Here is an 18,931-nt window from a genome sequence, read left to right on the forward strand (position 1 = left end):
CTCTCCAGGCAACCCAACGCAGCACTATATCACTTATTCCTTTCTTCTTGGTATAATTCCTGGTAGGGTTGCAGGGGGATCTACAATGGGTATTCCCGGGTATGAGCACGCCGGCTTTCCTCCAACTCCTGCTTAACTCTCCCAATGCGGAGACGTGAACAAAAATATATCAAGAACAGCATACTTTCTGCGACTATTTTGCTAATACGGCAACAGGCTTATCAATGCACTCGGGCCCGGGGAGCGGATCTCCCTGTCCAAATTGGCCATAACGCATTTGGAACGCACGTCGCGGCCGATGCGAATTGCGGTTGATATTTCAATATGGCTATTCCAAGTACAAGCCGGCCGCGGTGGCAAGAATCCAGAACTTCGCACACTGTTTTTCCGACTGCTAAAATTACTGGCTTTACCAATCCACCCACTGTTTGTTTATGACGGAAAGCACAAACCGCCTTTCAAGAGGGGCAAGGTTGTCTCTGCGCGGAGTTACGGAAGTGCGCCGATAATTCGGCTGTCGAAAATTCTAATCGACTTATTCAAGTTTCCGCGCCATGAGGCCCCGGGGGAAGCGGAGGCGGAGTGCTCGAGGCTACAGATGGCTGGCGTAGTGGATGCGGTCATGAGCAATGATGTGGATGCGCTGATGTTTGGTTCGAAATTTACCGTCATGAACTTCTCGAAAGAAGCCGGCAGCAGCGCTAGTGGTGCGACACACGTTACTAGCTACAAGACGGGAAATGATGCTGGCTCCAATGTAAAGCTGGCTCGTTCAGAAATGATCTTATTCGCCATGCTTAGTGGAGGCGACTATCTGCCATCAGGAGTCCCGAAGTGTGGCCACAAACTGGCGGCGGAAATCGCGAAGGCGGGATTTGGTGGAGACCTTCTAGACTTGATAGAGGCTGATGGAGCCGAGCTTGATGCACGACTGAACGAGTGGCGGGAAAGACTTCAATACGAACTGGAGGAGAATGAAAGCGGCTACTTTCAGACGAAGCACAAGGCTGTTCGAATTCCGGAGACGTTCCCCGACCGGACAATCCTGTCATACTACGCCAAACCAATTGTCTCATCAGACCAGGAGATTGAGTCTTTGAATCATCGCCTCCGTGACGCTTGGGACCGGGATATCGATGTCTGGCAAATAAGGCAGTTTACGGCTGACGCATTTGAATGGAATTACCGCTCCGGCGCTAGGAAGGTAATCAGGCTCCTGGCTGAGCCTCTGATCTCTTATAAGCTTCGTCTTGGGCAACATCCTTTGCCATCTGGCAGGTCCAGAATATCAAAAAGCGATGTCCCCGTTTTCGAAAAAGTATATAAAAGTCGAGCAAGCTTCAACACGGATGGATTGACGGAACTTCAGTTCGATGTGGTCCCAATCGATATTGTCGGCTTGGACTTGATGGCTGAGGAGCCTAATCCTCCGCTTCCTTCACAGGGAACAGCCTCCGTGGATGAAGAAGAAGAAGATGGGGAGGCGGAGGCTGAAGTTGTCCCACAGTCACCAACGAAAAAGAGAGTTACAAAGCGATACGATCCGTACTCTAGCGAGAAAGTATGGATCTTTGAAACTCTGGCCTTAAGGGGCGTTCCGCACGCTGTGGAAAGATGGAAGCAAGAGCAGTTAGCAAAACAGTCCGCGGCATCTGCCCCCAAGAAGACAACGTCTCGAAAAGCAGGCCCCAGGAGGCGGAAAGAGCTGGATCCAAGCATGAAACAAGGAAGTATCCTGAAATACGGTACTCTCAAGAAAGGGCGCTCGGACATGTCTGAATACAAGAGCGTGCAGTTATTCGATGCGGCTGTTTCAACCACGTCTCCGACCAAATCACCCCCGTCTTCCAGTCCCGGAACGTACGGTCTAACAATGTCGACTCCTCCGAAACTCGGTCAACGTATGGACGGTTTCGACTATCTAGTGGATCAATTCGCTTCGTGCGATCTGTCTGGGTCTCCGGTCAAATGCCGCCCAGCCACAAGGTCTCTGAGGTCTCGACGTGTAGCCGTCAATTCAAATGGCGCCGAGGTTGTTGATCTTGCAGACGAGGATGGTTCTCCGCCTGCAGCACCGAAAATTCATATGAGTTACTCAACTGCGAGTTATAGGGGGACTCACTGTCACAACTACTTCTCCCGACCTTGCAGTCCGAGTCCGCAAGCGCAGCCGAAGGAAAAAGAGCTCTTACTTGGGGTCGAGCATCTAGAACACGCCATTTCGTCCCTAAAGTTAGAGACTCTTAATGTGAAGGCTACAAAGAGGTCATCAAAAAAGACTTCAGCAGCGAAGCCCAAGACGCCGAAGGAGCCTGAAACCAGGGGACCGGAAACAGCTATCGAAATTGTTACTTTCAATCCGCAGCATCTGGATGTTCTGGGAAAACCGAAAACGCGAAGTCGAAAGACTGCCAAAGAGGATACGCAAACGAAAACATCCTGCCACGAGACTGCCAGCACGGACAAAGCTCCATCACATATTGAAGCAATCACTGTGCGCGACGGGTTTTGGACAGCGGAGGTAGACCCTCAGGATGAGAATGAACAACCTGCAGACAAGAAGACAAAGAAGCGGATCGCGAGAGTTAGTATCTTGGACTTGACTCGAGAGTGACGACCCAAATAACTACTTTTTGCTGCATTCCTGCATACTTGCTTTCAGCGTATATTAATTTTGGCTTCAATTGGGTGATATGACACGGCTCGGCATTGGGTACTCAGTTTCTCAGGCGTTGGTAGTACTGCATCTATGATTGTGTATAGCGCGTTGCATATAAACAACGGATTATCATTAAATCTCACCAAGTAAATACCTCTCTGAATACCGTATCAACTAGCCATCGATGAACCAAAACCCCCAGGCTGAAGCAGGCTCCCCTACTCGCACTCACCAGAATAGAAACATCTGTGCTTTCGATCCATGTGCTTCGAGTGTGGACGATCGGCGAGCGGCAATGGCAGATCCAACTGCAATTGTCAATTGACGATACCCCTTCACCCTCCCGAATGACTCGTGCCTGCGCCAAAACAACATGACGGGTCTTCCACCTGCAGTGGGCAAGGACAATCTGGTGACCCGGATATGTACGAGCGTCCATCAGAAGGAGCAGTATCTATGGGCCTGCTCCTTCCCCGCCGCTGGTTACTCGGCCTCATCCTGTCGCGCCTTCCCTGTTTGCAGGCAAGGAAGGTGTCAGTCGTGCCTTCCTCTTGGTGCCTCGTTCTCTCCCTGTCAAGGAACTGTTCCCCTCCAACGTCCTGGGAGCATTCGAACCACTTACTGGTACTCCGTAGTACTATAGCAGTAGTCAGGCAGCTACAGAAACTACGGTATAGAACGGAAAATCTCCCAACCAACCAAGCCAGCGCAGAACAGACATGGGCATGGCTCGAAGACTGGGCATCAAGTATCAGATGCAGCTAAAGTAGGAACTGGGGTCGCGCCAGTTGTTCCCTTTACCGCTTCTTCAAACCAATCGCATTGTTGGGTTTCATGCAGTAGATTGTACGTTAGTTCAATGCAGTCTTGTGCCTTAGCGCCCGGCGGAGGATTGAGCCAAAAATAATGCAGATTCATAGCGGGGAATCCTGGCGTTCCTCGGCCGTTCGTAACGAACCTGACGAGTTGTCATAACATCAATTAACATGCTAGTTATGGCCACGTTGCTTCTTGCTTCTTGGGTCAGAGAAGTTTGCTTGCCACCATGGTGGAGTTGAGCCGAAAACTCGGATATGGTTGAGGTGACTGTTTGCGGAGGCAACCAAGAGGCATGGATCCCCGCCCGCCTTGGGAGTGACGGAAATGCCGAGGCGGTTGACTGGTGAGGCGCTATGGAGATGTATTTTTTCTGTCTTCAAGTTTGAAACCGCTAGCTCAAAGGGAGACTAGCCGCTGTCCAGACAGCAGTAGACTCAAAAATTTGTTCACTGGGTGATTTCTTTCCTCTTTGGGTTGGGCGATGCTTAACCGCCACTGCATACCATACCTCTTGTCTCCTGAAGAATCCATCGAGGAGGCCTCTGTTGTCGATGGATTGCGTAGTAACTTGTTACTGTCAAAGCGTTTCTGATCCCTCACAATGGCCAGACTGATATCAGAGTTACAGAATCCAGAAGGATGGGCATGCGAGCACGGTCCAGAAACTGCCCCTCACATGGCTGGACACTGCCATTATTGGGCGTCACGCCAGATCTGCAGTTGGCTGCATGTCTATCTCGTCTCCAGTCTCGAGTTCAAATCACCCGGTTTGCGTCAACTACTGCTGAGCAGGGAAGGTTTTCTCGTAACAGCACAGTCATAAGCCATGATGCAGCTTCTCCAGATGAGTCACTCTCCTTTGGATCCTGGCTTGGTCGGACATTTAGTCTGATATCAAAGCAAATCAGGTTGTCGCAGGGAGTCATGAATAGATTGACGTTGGAACGTGTCTCGACGATCGAGCGCCAGCCGCAGTCGTCTACCCAACCAGACGGAACAACCCCGGATCCTGGTTGTGAACAGCAGAGTTCGATGGAAATTTAGCACGAGACTTGCTGGCACATTCATTGTCTCTTGACTCAACTCGACCCGATTCACTCGGCCTGTGTTATATGCCTACCCCAGTCCATACGTAGCAGCCGCCTTTGTTCCGTTGCATTTGCAGGCAATTCATTACCAGCGTAATGCCGTGACAGCCTCCCTGGCAAAAGTAAGAAAAAAGCAAAACGCATCCAGCGGTGAGCAGCGGCTGGCCAATGGCCGTCCACGTTTATACACTGTCCGGCCAGTGACGGATTTCAAAACTCGGCCAACGGGTGCAGCCCCACCAGCACAGGGAAAATGCTCCACTGCAGCGAATCCAAGGCGGGCTGGTATCAAGGCGTGACAATACTGGTACGAGATCTGCCTCCCTAATCTTCCTCAATAACACCTACCGGCCTGCGTTCCCCTCATCTTTTTCTTTCTCCTTCGCTCTCTCATCCAGCAAGTCCAGTCTCCAACCAGTCTCCCATCTCTTTACTCAAATCCTTACCAACTATATTTCTTCTTTCCATATATCAAATATCGTCAAGAGTTTCGCGCCGCCATGGCTTTCGTTGAGCTGTAGATTCCTTGCTGGGGAGCCTTCTCCCGGTTCCCCAGTCCAGCAGCTCCGAGTCCCTCAATTTGACTTGACGATATTTGTACCTCTTTTGACGCAACTCTCAGGAGCGTCGAAATTGCCCTTCAGCACACCTACGGAAGAAGCATTTGGACGTCCAGATTGGGCGGAAAGGTGCTCTTAAAAGGCTACTGACAACTTTTTTGCTACCTCCTACCCTACCCCTTCGAATCCGATCCTGCAACTCCTCACACACCTCCCTAACGAACCGAACGGCTCCTTCAATCCTCCTGACGCTTTACGAATAAAACTCCTATGAACGAGACCTTTGCGAGCCTCCATATATTCCTTCGGTTCTCTCCAAGTATTGACGCAATTGACCTACTGCGGGTAACAAACTTTATACCGATCCAAATCTTTCCAACATATCCCCACTTATCCCGCTTGCTGCTTGTTCCCCAGCAAGCTTTCTCTCTAACTTGCCCAATTACAATTCCATTGTCACCGGAACAATGCCGAAAACTATCCCATCGAAGCGGACCCTGAAGGGCAACATGAGCCCTCTTTCTAACTCTGGGAAGAGGCCCGGCAAGTCAGTATCCCTTAGCTCAGACCGGAAGCGAAGGGCATCATCATCGACCGTATCCAGCCTTTCCTCAGTCACGTCAATGGAAGGATTGAGTGATGAAGACGACGAACCTAACGATTCAGAAGACGCGGACGATGAAGACGATCAACCGATCCTCCTCAACCCGTCATATGCCAATAGACATAAGACGGGGAAAAAGTCAACCAAACGCACCAAGACCAAGGCTGTCTCCGACGATGACAGCGAGCACGAAATCAGCGACGGTCCTGACTTGGACGACAGCTCAGACGATGTCTATGCCGCCGTGGATGAAATCAGCGACGGCGACGATGAAGAACAAGATGTTGAGATAATGGAAGAACTTATGATCCTAGAGTCAGAGGACGAGCATGACTTATCGAGCGGGCCAAACACCGGTTCCGGAAACGCCAATTGGGCTGGTCCCAATGTTTTCGACGACGATTTGCTTTTCTCCGGAGCACCCTTCTTCGATGAGCAGCAGCTATATAGCGCCATGGAGGCGTTTGGGGAGACTGATGTAGCAAGCGAGACTGCAGTAGAGACTCCTGTGGCTCGCAGAGTGCATTTTGAAGAAGACTCGAACTCGTCCTCTGACAGCGACTCCTATACCGAGGATGAAATTCCGAGCGACTTCCTCCAGCAGGACAGCCTCGACCCCCAACTGCGTCGCATGATTGAAAGTGACAACAATGAAGTCGGCCGCCGTTCGTCTCGCCGGCAGTCAGATGAAATTTACGGGGACTCGGATTATGGACATTCCAACATTTACCACGTCGAGTCCGATGGCCCTGCTTCCGAGGGATCCATGAGTGGCTATGAGAGTATGCATAATGTCGCAACTTATCTTTTGCTTTGCGGGTGCTAACACACTTCAAGCCGACGATGGCGAGACTACAGATGAAGATCTCCCACCTCCAGCAACCATTACTCACCCGCGATCTATCCTCCGTCGCGACTCCTCTGCTTCTTTGGTTGCTGGAGTTGAAGAGAAAACCGAGCCTCCACCCCGGAAAAGGAGAGGGCCCCTCATGGGCACCTTTGTTGCGGATCCTCACAAGCCAGTTGCCCTAGTTGATTGCACTGGCAAACATCTTGTCATCATTCCTGCTTACACCTCGTCCCGTCATGACTGGCTTGAGTCTGCCGCTACCAGTGTTTGCAATACATCAAACAACAGCCCACGGGCGACTACCATGCATCTTATCGACGAGAGTGATACCGACGCTCTCGTTACGCCAAATGTGGATCTCAGCCCTATGTTAGCGTCCAGTGCTAACCTAATGATGACGGCTCTGGGCAATGACATCGCTCCTGGCGGCCAGGTCATGGGCCCGCCAGAGGCCTTTTATCCGTCTCGCGATTTTGCGATTGACAGTTCTTTTGAAGAAGATGACGAAGAAGATGATCCTGAGGCTCAATTGAACGTGGACGACTTCATTGATTTCGGTGACGGGTCCTCTGACGAAGAGATGGACAAAGATTCTGACGAGGAAGCGCTGGCGTCCCCGATGATGGTGGCGGGTGTGGGCAGCACGAACGGCACCCCCACTCCCAATCGTGGAGCAGACCCACATCAGACGAACAGCGCAGAACGATTCTTGAACCACCTCGACCGAGGAATCGTCACTGCGTTCCGTCGCAATCACAATCGCTACCAGGCATTGCTGCGACTTCCACAACATCGAGAATTTATGCCAGCCAACTCTCCATCGCGACCAGCTAGCGTGTTTCGACACGCTCGGCATGCAGACCAGCGGACCCCGACGAGGAAACGCAAGGCTAGTGGAATGGTGGGCGGAGAGGCCGTGCGGCGAAAGCTTATGAACGCTCAGCGACACAGCCAGGTACCGTTTTAAAAAACAACGGATGGATATTAAATAGATAGTGACGTGTTTCGACTGCTGTACCACTAATCGCCTAGCCCCTCCGGTCGGGGTTGAAGCTCCAGGGACAGGGGTCCTAGGGTCTTTTGGGAGAACGATGACCAAAAGTTTGAGTTTGATGACGAAGTCTATGAATTTCTTTTCCTGTCTTAATTTTTTTTTTCTATCTTGTTTTATGTGTCTGCCTTGTAAGGACTCGGAGTCGGAGTGGCTTTCGGGATATACCTCATGCTTCAATCCTGCTCTAACTGTATCTTGTGGATATCCAAGTAAATACACAATTGGTTGATCCTATTCCAAATGCTGAAGAAATCTGACAAGGTTATTCTTAGACAGCCGCTTTCTGCAGAGAACGAGGGAAAAGAAAGAAAGCAGCGAGTAAAAGTGCTTAGTTGTGTGTGCCGGGTCACGGTGTCAGCGGTTAAGCATCTCCGTCAGGCACCGGAGCTTGGCACTGCTCTCCTCAGCTCACTCATCACCACTCAACCATCTTCCCTGCCACCACCCAGCGCCAGCTCCTCCTGCAGCAATCAATCTCTAGCCCCCACGAGTCGACTATCCCGAACGCTGATAGACACCCCGTCCTCTCCACAGTCCGCCACTGCCTATCATGACAGCTCAATATATTAATAGCCCTGGCGAGACGCTTCTGCAGGGCCGGCGGCTACACTGAGACGAGCGCTGATTGGCGATGGCTTCGCGCCGGCAGCGGTTCTGCAACGAACCAGTCCCTTTGAGTCCCTTTGGCCCTGAGAGGCTTGAACCTGCAACAATGGCGCTTTCACTTTGTCTTACCTGCTCTGCCCACTCTGCTTGCAAAGAGCCCCGATGTGACCCATTTGTCGCTGCGGTGGGGGCACTCTATGGCCCTTGTTGCTGGCGCCAGCGTCTCAGGACGTAGTCTTTATAAAGACCCTCCTTTCTCGCCCTCTCCATGGTTCGCCCCGTTCTATTTCCATCGTTTCTTTCCTGCATCGTGCCATTCTCTATTCTATTTAGTTTCCAGCTTGCTTCCTGTCAAGACACAGGCAGACACTCGTTCCTGTCCTGTCGTCCTTCTTTTCGGTCTTTCCCGACTCTATTGACTATACTTTGGCTATACTTACTTTCTCTACTTCTTCTACTTCAGTATCGCTGGTCTCGATATCGTTGCTCTTTTTATATTCATTCTTTCACCATGAAGACCACTTCTTTGGTCTCGGTTCTTTCCTTCCTGGCTTCGGCCCAGGCTACTGGCTTGGTAAGTTGTCTTCCTCGTCCTGGCTATGGGATGATGCTGACTGCTGCAGTGGTGGGGTAGTGAAGAGTGCTATACTGCGCCTGAAATCACCGACAACGAATGTTCGGAGCAGCAGCAGACCGGTTTCAACTGGGACAGCCTCGACATTGGTGACTTCACCTCGTTCGGTGGCTTGGACTTCTCGGGCTTCAGCTGCAGCAGGGGCTTTGGTGGACTCCGCACCCGGACCTACAACGTAAGTATCTTGCTCTTTTGCTACGGACATAAATAACGATACTGACATACTTCAGAACAAATGCATCACTGGAAACATTGGCAAGGGTGGCATCACAAAGTCCTCAGCTCCCTCTATCTCTTGCGGTCAAGACAAGCCCGGGTTCTCCATCGACAAGTTCCATCTCTTCACATCTGTCGAGACGGACGTGACCATCTCCTTTGGCATGCCTGATGGCTCTACCTGCAAAAAGACCTCTTCATGCAACTCGGCCGGTACTGAAGTCTCCAACGACCAGTGCGGTGGTGCCATCTCCGTCGGTTTCGAGTTGCCTGAGCACAGTGACCATGATGACTGTGACTTTGGTATCGGAAGCATTGGCTTCGTCTGTGGACCTGGCAAGCCCACATACACCCCTCCTGCTGAGACCCCCTCGCCCTCCTCGTCGGAGACTCCTACGCCGGATCTCCCAACTTCTACTCCGATCTCCACCCCGCTCATCCCCACGAAGACTCCTACCATTGACACACCTTCTGTCGAAGTCCCCACTGCTACCCCAACTGGCTCGAGTCCCGTTACGTCGTCCACTCCTGTCATCCCTCCTACGACGTCCTACTCGAGCCACGAGGGTAGCACCTCCGTGCCGTTCACCCTCTCAACTGTCTACACCACCAGCGAGGTCACAATCACGCAGTGTGCGCCTACTGTTACAGACTGCCCTGCGTCCTCAACCCAGACCACTACCTCTACAGTCCTTGTGTCTACCACCTGGTGCCCTGTGATTCCCACTGAGACTCCTACTGTTCCAACCGAGAGCTCCTCAGACGTTCCGCCGCCCCCTGTTGAAACTGAAACGTCGGAGACCCCTGCTCCCCCGGTTTCCACTGAGACGCCAAGCTCTCCTGGTTCCAGCACTCCGGTTATCCCCACTAGCGTCAACCCAGGTTCATCTTCCGTTCCCCCTGCTCCTGAGGAATCAGTGACCACGGAGATCACCTACACTACCGTGACTTGGTGCCCGGTGACTGATACCGTTACTTCTGGCGAGTCCACGTTCACCACCGTCACCACTAGCACCTGGGACACGACGACTCTGACCTCGACGACTACCATCTGCGGTGGCTGTACGGTGACTGACCTTCCTTCCCCGTCTGAGACCCCTGCAGTGCCAACGGAGACTCCTGATGTCCCAACTGATGTTGAGCCAACTGAAACCCCCGAGGCGCCTGAAACAACCCCAGAAGCCCCGGCCAGTACCGTCACTGAGGTCACCTACACCACTGTCACTACCTGCCCTGTTACGGAAACTATCACCACCGGTGAATCTACAATCATTACCACCTACAGTACTGTCTCTACTCAGACCCTGACCTCAAGTTCCACCATTGTTGTCCCAACCGACGTCCTGCCTACAGAGACTCCTGCTCCAACTTCGGATGTCCCCGGACAAACAGTCACTGAGATCACCTACACCACAGTCACTACCTGCCCTGTCACTGAGACGGTCACTACTGGCGATTCTGTTATCACCACCACCTACAGCACTGTCTCTACTCAGATCCTAACTTCGACATCCACAATCCCCGCTGTGCCCACCTCCGCCTCGCCCGAAGAGACAGAGACGCCCACGGTGTCCGAGGAAACCACCTCCACTCCCGTCCCTACATCCTCTTGCCCCAACGTCGTCCCCAAGTGTATCAACACCTGGCTCAACCTGATCCCTGACTGCAAGTCCAACAGCGATGTCACTTGCTTCTGCCCCAATGACGAGTTTATTGGCAAGGTCATCAACTGTGTCCAAGCCTGGGGTGCAGACGACGAGGTCCAGTCTGCCCTCTCCTACCTGACTGGTATCTGCGCCAACTTCGTCCCGGAGAACCCCGGTATCATCACCCACGTCCCCACGACAATCACCCTCACGCCTCCCGCAGCCCCCACCCCCACCGACGTAAGCCCCGGTCAGCCCGAGTCGCCCGCGCCCACCTCCGCTCCCTCCGCTCCCTGCACCACAATCACCTACTCGACCTACACCGTCACCGTTCCCCAGGTTGAGTTCTCCACTGCAACCGTCACGGAGACTGCTGCTGCTGGAGGTGGTTCTGGCGCCACAGGCGCCCCCGCTCAACCCACCATCGAGCTCATCCCCCAGCCCCCGGCCCAAGCCACGCCCACTGGCGTCGATGCCACAGGCGGCTCAACCACAGTCCCCAACCCCTGGACTGGCGGCGCAGGCACAACCCTCGCAACCAACACCCCGTCGCAGAGCGTGACGCCCTCCCCCACCGGACCGGTCTTCACGGGCGCGGCCTCTCCCCTCCGCGTGCCCATGACCTGGTTCATGGTGCTGGCTGTGCCGGTGCTCGCTCTTTGACAGAGCACTGCTTCGACCTATTACCTTTTTCTCTCTTTCTTTCGATATCCAGTTCACAATCTTTTCCTGATGCGTTTCTTTTGATTATTTAATGATGCCGGTGTTCATGATGCCCATGCTCATCCATCTGTCTAATACTCATTCATCACAAGCATATCAAGCATACATCATCTGGCATGGTATGGATTTGATCCCACTTTCCTTGGTAAAAATCCCGTGTACATGTACTCAAGACAAACCCGAGTCTGTTTTCTAGAAAAAAAAAGAATTGGCAACACTAGAAAATTTTGAATATATATACCTGAACTGGATCTACCCGGACTCATGGTGTTACAATAACTCTCTAACTACGCGAGCAACCATTGCCCATCGTGCCTTTCGTGTTGATCGACCCGTTGCGCAGGCGGAAGCAAGGAGCAAGCAACCTTAGGATGCCCGCGCAAGGGGGAGGCGCGGCCAGCCACTCATGAGCCCCAAGATGTGGTAACAATCTCAAGCGTCGAATTTCCTTGCAGAATAATGATCGTTGGATAATCGTAGTAGGCTCGATGGTTGAGGGACTGTTGGAACGGGGCAAAAAAAAATGGAACTCAGAAGGTAACTCCGATACGGGGAATCGAACCCCGAGCTGTGATGTGAAAAACCACGATGTTAGCCGTTACACCATATCGGATATGCTTATCATCTCGTATCAATATTAACACTACATACCCTAGGTTAATTCTACGGCCCTTTGCGCTCCCTTGAACAAGTTGATATCGAGTTTGGCATTGGGAGAGGACATCTTGAATAGGGTATGGGGTTAGCACTTATAAGAGACCCTTACCTTTATTTTGGCAATACACTGGATACCTATTTTGTGTTTGCGTAATGCAATCTTTCTTGTGTCTTTGTCGTATCGGCGAATAACTTCGTGCTGATCGTCAAATTATATATTTCCCACGTCAATTCCAATGGGTCGATCAGATCACCGCACCCATATCCCGGTCAAAGACACCAGGATAATCAATCTGATAGGCTCCCGTGCCAACATCTAACCAGAACCGCAGAGCTGCTCCCCCATGCCTGTGTTACATCCGGCAGTGGTGCGGTGGGCGTGAGAAAGAAAAGGAGTGACTCGATCTGGTGTCAGGGCAACAGCATACGCGGCGCGAGGGGGGCAAGGCATTGGTAAGCTTCGTTATATACCTTGACGAATAGGGGGCCCGGCTACGTGGGAAGCCCTGGTTCTGGTCGATTATGGGTCCGTGGGTTCCGGGTGCCGGTGGAAGAGATTTGCAGAATATATAGGACCCGACTCCTAGGAACGAATGGTCGGGTGGGTGCACATCGCCGTGACGCGATGCAGGTGTAAGGCTGGGTTGAGAAGCCCAGTCATGGTTACTCGCCGTTGGGGTCGTATAAAGAGGCTACGTTTGTTGAGGGAAGTTCCCTCATAACAAATACGTGCTATATGACATGACACTATATCGCGTTTAGGGCTTGACAACTCTACATTACAGTTTCTCTATGATGCTACAATCTAACGATCCTATCAACAAATCCGATATGGTGTAACGGCTAACATCGTGGTTTTTCACATCACAGCTCGGGGTTCGATTCCCCGTATCGGAGTTTCATTTTCGCCATTCAAATTTTTGGAAGCAACCCTTTTTTTTTTTTTTTTTCTTCTTCTTCTTCTCTTCTCCAATAGCTGTTTTTCCCTGTTTCCATGCACACTGCTGGACTCACGCTGCCATTTGATGAGCATCGAATTCGCCTGCATCGCCTGGAGCGAGGGTGATGATTGTTTGACGTAGGGTGCTACGGTGGTTCGAGGCACCATGGCCAGCGACCTCAGATTTCAAGGTGCGTGCAAGTTTATTTCATTCGTTTATTGCGTGACAGTATATGGCAGTAATAGTAGTATCTTGGTATATCAAATCAGATGTATAGTTTCGTATATCCAAAACCAAAACCAGAACCACCAGAACAGAAGAAATAGTCCGAAATGCTTATGAGACATCGTAAAAATCTTTCATATGGATCGTCGTTATCGTCGTAACTCGTCTTTCCTCATGAAACAACCCGTCAAGTCCCAGGATAGACCTTGACATCACTGGAACTGTTAGTCCTAGCATTCGCCGTGGTGTTCCTCCTACTAGGCGTCGAACCCGCACTACCGGACCTGCCGAAGATAGATAGAATCGATTTGGACCTTGTCGGCTTGATAGGCTCGTTCTCCGCGCCAGTAGGTTTATTCTCCTTTATTTTCTCCTCGTTTTTCTGCCCCTGAGTTTGATTGGTATTCTCTGTGTTATCGGCAGAGGTCAAGGCAAGGGCTTTTCTCCCTCGAGCACGTTGAGCGTCCTTGATTCCCTCGCGGACTTCAGCGGCAGAGGCACCCTGCGCGGCGGTTGTGGTGAGGGTTTCCGTGCTGCGGATTTGGTCTGTCGTGCTCGTGCCTGCTTCACCGGAAGATTCGCTGTTCATTTTTTCGATTTCTTCTTCGGTTACGAGACGCTCGTTCTCGAGTCGGACCTCGCGGCCGCGTTTGTGGCAGTACCAGAGGACGAAGAGGAGGAATGTTGATGCGTTAGTGTACGTAGTAATGGTCGTATTGTATTGTAAGACACTTACTGAACAATGCCAACGACCAAAAAACATTCATTCCCAGCACGGCCGGGAACCTCGCTCTAAGGAAGGCCATGATTGATCTTAGCATCCCCACGATAGCCGCGGGCTTGCCCACCAACTCCTTCAAGCTAGGCACCTGAATTCCCACCTTGTTAGCAGCAGCCGCCGCCTTCCCGATATTATCTACATTGACACCACTCTTACTAGCCCTCTCTGCAGCGACGGCAATCATCTCAGGCGCGAGCGATTCCGTCCAGCGCTCGGGAAGCTTCTCGATAAGCTTCTGCAGGGGACCAGGTAGACTCGAGTACGTGTCCTGGAGCTGCCTGTTGCCGTTTGTAAGCAGCATTTCGAGATCATGGTAGGCTGTTGGGACGCCGTTGATGAGGTCTTTGAAGATGAGCTTGAACTTGCGGAGGAGTTCTTGTGTCTCGTCGGAGATGGAGAAGACGCGGTTGTTGTCTGCGGCGAGGTTGAGCTTGTCGAGGATTTCGGTCATGTCTTCGTTTTCTTGTTTCTGTTCGTTGGGGTCTTTGCTCCCTGGTGCTGGAATCGGTTCTGGGTTTTTTTCAGATGTCTAGAAGGAATGAATATCAACCATCCGTCCGTCAACTACTTGATAGATAATGAAGAATAGCAGCCGCAAGAACATACCTTCCCTTCTCCCTTCTTCCAGAACAAGCTCCACTTCTTCTTCTTCGCAGGGCTCGCAGATCGCCCACCCTTCGCCGATGACGGCCCCGCATTGCCCCTGCCAGCGCCAGCGCCAGTGTTGATGGCAGTGCTAGTATTGGTATCTGCACCCCCGGTCAACTCTGCAGCCGTCACAGACCTCTTCCTTTCGCGCTCCCCAAGCTCCTTCCCGAATTCTTCAACCGGGGACATAGGAATTGGTATCTCAGCCGGGTCTGGCAATGGCTGTTGTTGAGTTTCGCCTACCCCTGTTTCTGTCTCTCTCTCTATCCCTGATGTACGCGCTACACCATCTTGTCCAGGAGCAGGAGCAGGTGCAGCGGTGGGGTTCTCCGCCGTGACTTTTCGCAGAAAGGCCTCGTCTTCGGGTGTTAGGACTGGGTCGTTGGACTGGTGACGGGGTTTGGGGTCGGATTGTTGTGGGGTGGTCGTTGTGTTTGCGTTTGTGTTGTTGGAGGTGGAGGGGCCTGTATTCGTCTTGTCCTTGGACTTGAAGAAGCTGTTAATTTGTTGCATTTTGAACGAAGCAATCCTATCTCATGTCGCTGGTTCAGAGGACACAGGTGAGTATCGGAAAGCAGTTTGTTGTCAAATAACTAGTTCTTTGTTGAGTTGGCCAAAGAGTTGGCGCCGGGAGATGACGCTGATGATATCACACGCTTGACTGTGGCGTTACGATCCGCTGATCGATCTGCGTTCGAGCCACTACACCGCCACGATATACTGGGGCCTTCTGATTGGGTAGGTTGGTGAGTATACAGTCTAGCTAGGAGGGACAAATTTTTGGTTGCTGGAATACACCCTAACCTTGCTCAACTGTGGTTTATATGAACGAAAAGAAGAATTATATCTGAAGCTGATATAAGGAACACTTGATACAGTGATATTTCCCAGCGCGAGCGAGGTAGAAGATGGGCCAATTGTTTCAACCATGAGTCCTTATTCGGACAGTGAGGACATGGCCGAAGAGCCGGGAGTCAGTCGTATGACGTCGGGATCTCCGACGGAACTGCTCGATGGTTGTACACCGAAGTCAGGACGATACTGAAGTGGTCTCTCAGGCACCCAAGCATATGCGAGTGCCTGTGAAAATGCAGACGATAAGCTGCATTAGCCTCCGATTCGTGCTTCCGCGCCGAAATAGCATCATCACAACCAGCCCCATCGATCATCGCACACACAGTTTGGATAAATAATTCAAGCTTTTTGCATTTCGACCAGACCTCAAAAAATTATCCAGGACAATCTCCCAGAGTCCAGACAAAATCGAGTGTACTCAACCTCAAGTGCACGCACCGAAGTAAATAAAGGAAACCAATGCACCCGCGCTACCACACCGTAGCCGTCATCGGCACGGGCCCAGCGGGCATCTCAGCCCTAAAAGCCCTGAGCGACGAGAAAGCATTTGACAAGGTCCGCGCCTTTGAAAGGAGAGATAGTCCCGGTGGAACGTGGAACTACGATGAGACCCCTAGCGTTTTCCAGGGACGTATCCAAACATCTTGGGTAATAAGCCCACTACATTCCCACAGACAACGTCGCCTGCCATTCCGCTAGATGGGTCAATTCCCACGGCGATGTACAGCTGGCTCGACACAAATGTTCTGGCAGATCTGATGGCCTTCACACACACGCCGTTCCCGGATGGAAACTCGCCAATTTCGACGGAGAGGTATGGAGCTCGCAATGCGACGAGACCGTGGACTGTTGTCTCACGGTATCTGTTGAGCGTTGTAGAGAGATTTCGCGGATTCATCGAGTTCAATACCACGGTTACTTCTGTGGAAAAGACAGAGAGCGGTAGATGGAAGTTGACGCTCCGACAACCGCAGAATGAGAGTCAAGGAGGTGAGGCTAGCGACTCGTGGTGGCAGGAAGAGTTCGATGCGGTAGTCGTTGGGACTGGGCAATATAATGTGCCGTTTTTACCCAAGATTCCCGGGTTGGAAGAAGCCGTGAAGAGTCACCCCGAGGCGTTGGAGCATGTCAACGCATTCCGATCACCTGATCATTATACCGGGAAGAAAGTGGTAGTTCTTCGGAGGAAGCTTTTCCGCCAGCGATGTCGTGGGCGACATATACAAGCTCGTGAATGGCCCGCTATACGTGTCCCAGGGCTCTCACAGCCCATACATCACAGAGATATGGCATCTACCAGACGTCGAAGTGAAGCCAACAATCGGCCAAGTTGAAGCCCATGGACCAAAACTCCAACTCACCTTTTCTGATGGCTCACAGTTGGGAGATGTCGACAAGATTATATTCGCGACAGGATACCGGCTGTCGTTCCCATTCTTCTCTCCTGAGCCTGTTCTAAGCGCCGACCGACTCCCCGAGATATACCAGCATGTGCTCAAGATTGGAGACCCATCATGGCAGTTCTTGGCCTCGTCAGAGCACCGCTGCTCTTCCGAATGATAGAGTATGAAGCCGTGGTCGTGGCCCGGTACTACGCCGGACGTGGAGGCGAGCTGCCGAGCAAAGAGGACCAAGAGAGGTGGGAGGCCGAGCAGGTTAAGCTCAAGGGTGACTCGTACAAGTTCCACGATGTCACGGGGAGATGAAGGAGCACATGGAGTTTTTGCGGAACCTGGCCGGCCCTCTATCTGCCGGGACAGACGGGTATGACTTGCCTGAAATAGCCTACGAATGGCTAGAGAAGTGCTTCTATGTCTTACTGCTCAAAGATGTGTATTGGGGGAAGGTAAGGCGAGAAGCGGAGGCCCAGATATAATGCTTTAGAGAAAAGACCCTGACTCGTAGATTATACCAGTATGTAGCCTTCAGGTCTCAGTAATCCGAGCAGGCGCAGCCGCAATATTCTCAAATTGTCTCCGGTACTCCTCCATCTCAGTAGCAGTAGGCTGTATTCCCCTAAACTCCAGCTCCTTTCTCGCAGGAATTAAAGAAAGTGACTTCCCATATCGTGCGCGCTGCGACTCAACCGAGGTCCCGACTATATCCCAAGCTTGGTGATAAATTAATGCCACTCTCCTCAAAGACGGTAATCTCGCAACCTGTGCACAGAGTACAGCCCACGACAACTGCTCGCCCAGCGTCCCGTCATGTACGTACAGCGGTGCGGGGTAGAGTCTCAAATACCGTATACTATTGCGCGCCGTCTCAGAGAACCGATCAAGCAGAAATGTCAATGAAGTCGGCTTCAATGCGAAGCTAAATCGGACACCGGAGAAGAGGACTGGAAGCGCTTCATGGTAGATCTGTTGATTTGTTGACAACAGAGCGACGGGAAGATGTAAAGGTGGGGTGCGAGTGTACTTCAGAGGCTTATGCGGGCTGTTGGGATGGATTCTCGAGGCTGACCGGTCAACACTGACGTTGATAAGTTCGTCCCAGGATGACGAAGCTGAGAAGGCATATTGATAGATGAGGACGCGGAGCTCGATGGGGAGGGAGAGGAAAGGCGAGGCTCTTCTGGGTAGAGACGCGTGATGGGCGTGGTCGGAGATTGTTGCGGTCCCGTATGCGCTCTCGGAGAAGTCGAGGGTCCTGGATGAATCAGTGCTACAGGTAGACATTTCATCGAAATCATGGTGAGTCTTGAGGCGCTTTGCCGCCATGATGTTTCAATGCTTGGGCGATGTAGAACGGACGCAAGGCTCTGAGTTCCGCCAGTATCAGTTCCTGACCAAGACATCGGATAATGCATGTAAGCCTCAGCCGCGCTCCTTATGAACCACTAGGATTCGTTGTTTCTCAACAAGGTCCCCCGGACTGATGATTCTTGTCAAGCTAACTACTATGAAGAGGCGTACTAACTGGATTACAGCATATCTAGAAATGGTAACAAACTAATATCTGAATAAAGGAGCGCAAGAGTATCACCCGGTCATATATTATATTCATCTCCGGCGGCGTATCTTCAAACGAGAACCAAGTAGCAAGTACCAAAGCAATCAAAATAGTAGAGATGGTACAGAAATAGACAGTGGACGGGTCAAGCTGGCAGTCTCTTCAGTTGTACAAAACACAAACCAGATTCGCGCATTACACAGGACCATAAAGGCCGAAGATTAGTTGAGCTGAGTTGGGTTAACGCGGTGCAATGCAGGCAAGCACGCAAGCAATTATGAAGACGCTGTTGTAGGCCGGCCGGCTAGAGACGAACTGTTGCATCGGGTGTTCTGGCATTCTGGTGTGCGGGTAAACGATGTGCTTTGAAATTGAGCAGAGAATTTTTTTTGCGGGTTTTGTTTTTGATT

The 18,931-nt window shown here is 51.7% G+C and overlaps 7 protein-coding genes and 2 non-coding genes across 9 annotated transcripts; 6 read left to right on the forward strand and 3 right to left on the reverse strand.

Annotated features, from left to right (window-relative positions):
- Nucleotides 1-85: 85 nt before the first annotated feature.
- BDV17DRAFT_280386 (crossover junction endodeoxyribonuclease) lies at nt 86-2,614 on the forward strand (the record flags this gene model as incomplete). The annotated part of the gene is made up of 2 exons (XM_073759874.1): nt 86-99; nt 217-2,614. The coding sequence occupies 2 exons, from the start codon at nt 86-88 to the stop codon at nt 2,612-2,614; spliced, it is 2,412 nt and encodes an 803-aa protein (XP_073617979.1).
- Nucleotides 2,615-2,848: 234 nt separating this feature from the next.
- On the forward strand, nt 2,849-3,479 carry BDV17DRAFT_21441 (uncharacterized protein). Its single transcript, XM_073755483.1, has one exon. The coding sequence runs from the start codon at nt 3,083-3,085 to the stop codon at nt 3,422-3,424; it is 342 nt and encodes a 113-aa protein (XP_073617980.1). The 5' UTR covers nt 2,849-3,082; the 3' UTR covers nt 3,425-3,479.
- A 1,579-nt stretch (nt 3,480-5,058) lies between these two features.
- BDV17DRAFT_21456 (uncharacterized protein) lies at nt 5,059-7,711 on the forward strand. Its single transcript, XM_073755485.1, has 2 exons — nt 5,059-6,512; nt 6,568-7,711. The coding sequence occupies exons 1-2, from the start codon at nt 5,594-5,596 to the stop codon at nt 7,545-7,547; spliced, it is 1,899 nt and encodes a 632-aa protein (XP_073617981.1). The 5' UTR covers nt 5,059-5,593; the 3' UTR covers nt 7,548-7,711.
- A 333-nt stretch (nt 7,712-8,044) lies between these two features.
- Nucleotides 8,045-11,726, forward strand: BDV17DRAFT_257223 (extracellular serine-threonine rich protein). Its single transcript, XM_073757168.1, has 3 exons — nt 8,045-8,814; nt 8,864-9,049; nt 9,105-11,726. The coding sequence occupies exons 1-3, from the start codon at nt 8,509-8,511 to the stop codon at nt 11,397-11,399; spliced, it is 2,787 nt and encodes a 928-aa protein (XP_073617982.1). The 5' UTR covers nt 8,045-8,508; the 3' UTR covers nt 11,400-11,726.
- Nucleotides 11,727-12,000: 274 nt separating this feature from the next.
- On the reverse strand, nt 12,001-12,072 carry BDV17DRAFT_t48. The gene has a single exon. It is a non-coding gene; the product is annotated as a tRNA-Glu (tRNA).
- An 869-nt stretch (nt 12,073-12,941) lies between these two features.
- BDV17DRAFT_t44 lies at nt 12,942-13,013 on the forward strand. The gene has a single exon. It is a non-coding gene; the product is annotated as a tRNA-Glu (tRNA).
- A 456-nt stretch (nt 13,014-13,469) lies between these two features.
- Nucleotides 13,470-15,224, reverse strand: BDV17DRAFT_289137 (uncharacterized protein; the record flags this gene model as incomplete). Its single annotated transcript, XM_073761602.1, has 3 exons — nt 13,470-14,013; nt 14,069-14,592; nt 14,670-15,224. 3 exons carry the CDS (start codon nt 15,222-15,224, stop codon nt 13,470-13,472), a joined length of 1,623 nt encoding a protein of 540 aa, XP_073617983.1.
- Nucleotides 15,225-15,639: 415 nt separating this feature from the next.
- Nucleotides 15,640-17,442, forward strand: BDV17DRAFT_280388 (uncharacterized protein; the record flags this gene model as incomplete). The annotated part of the gene is made up of 6 exons (XM_073759875.1): nt 15,640-15,691; nt 16,051-16,184; nt 16,223-16,738; nt 16,794-16,990; nt 17,074-17,257; nt 17,287-17,442. 6 exons carry the CDS (start codon nt 15,640-15,642, stop codon nt 17,440-17,442), a joined length of 1,239 nt encoding a protein of 412 aa, XP_073617984.1.
- BDV17DRAFT_21620 (uncharacterized protein) lies at nt 17,414-18,624 on the reverse strand. The gene has a single exon (XM_073755513.1). The coding sequence runs from the start codon at nt 18,287-18,289 to the stop codon at nt 17,492-17,494; it is 798 nt and encodes a 265-aa protein (XP_073617985.1). The 5' UTR covers nt 18,290-18,624; the 3' UTR covers nt 17,414-17,491.
- Nucleotides 18,625-18,931: the final 307 nt, after the last annotated feature.

This window comes from Aspergillus undulatus (assembly GCF_047715775.1).
Source record: "Aspergillus undulatus strain CBS 261.88 unplaced genomic scaffold BDV17scaffold_11, whole genome shotgun sequence".
Lineage (NCBI taxonomy): Eukaryota > Fungi > Ascomycota > Eurotiomycetes > Eurotiales > Aspergillaceae > Aspergillus > Aspergillus undulatus.

Bases quoted from the DNA above. Each gene is read 5' to 3' on its own strand.
- BDV17DRAFT_21441 (XM_073755483.1), top strand. From the start codon at position 3,083: ATGTACGAGCGTCCATCAGAAGGAGCAGTATCTATGGGCCTGCTCCTT.
- BDV17DRAFT_21620 (XM_073755513.1), bottom strand. From the start codon at position 18,289: ATGGCGGCAAAGCGCCTCAAGACTCACCATGATTTCGATGAAATGTCT.
- BDV17DRAFT_257223 (XM_073757168.1), top strand. From the start codon at position 8,509: ATGGTTCGCCCCGTTCTATTTCCATCGTTTCTTTCCTGCATCGTGCCA. The intron at 8,815-8,863 runs GTAAGTTGTCTT...TGACTGCTGCAG, and splicing joins CGGCCCAGGCTACTGGCTTG to TGGTGGGGTAGTGAAGAGTG. The intron at 9,050-9,104 runs GTAAGTATCTTG...GACATACTTCAG, and splicing joins TCCGCACCCGGACCTACAAC to AACAAATGCATCACTGGAAA.
- BDV17DRAFT_21456 (XM_073755485.1), top strand. From the start codon at position 5,594: ATGCCGAAAACTATCCCATCGAAGCGGACCCTGAAGGGCAACATGAGC. The intron at 6,513-6,567 runs GTATGCATAATG...ACACACTTCAAG, and splicing joins ATCCATGAGTGGCTATGAGA to CCGACGATGGCGAGACTACA.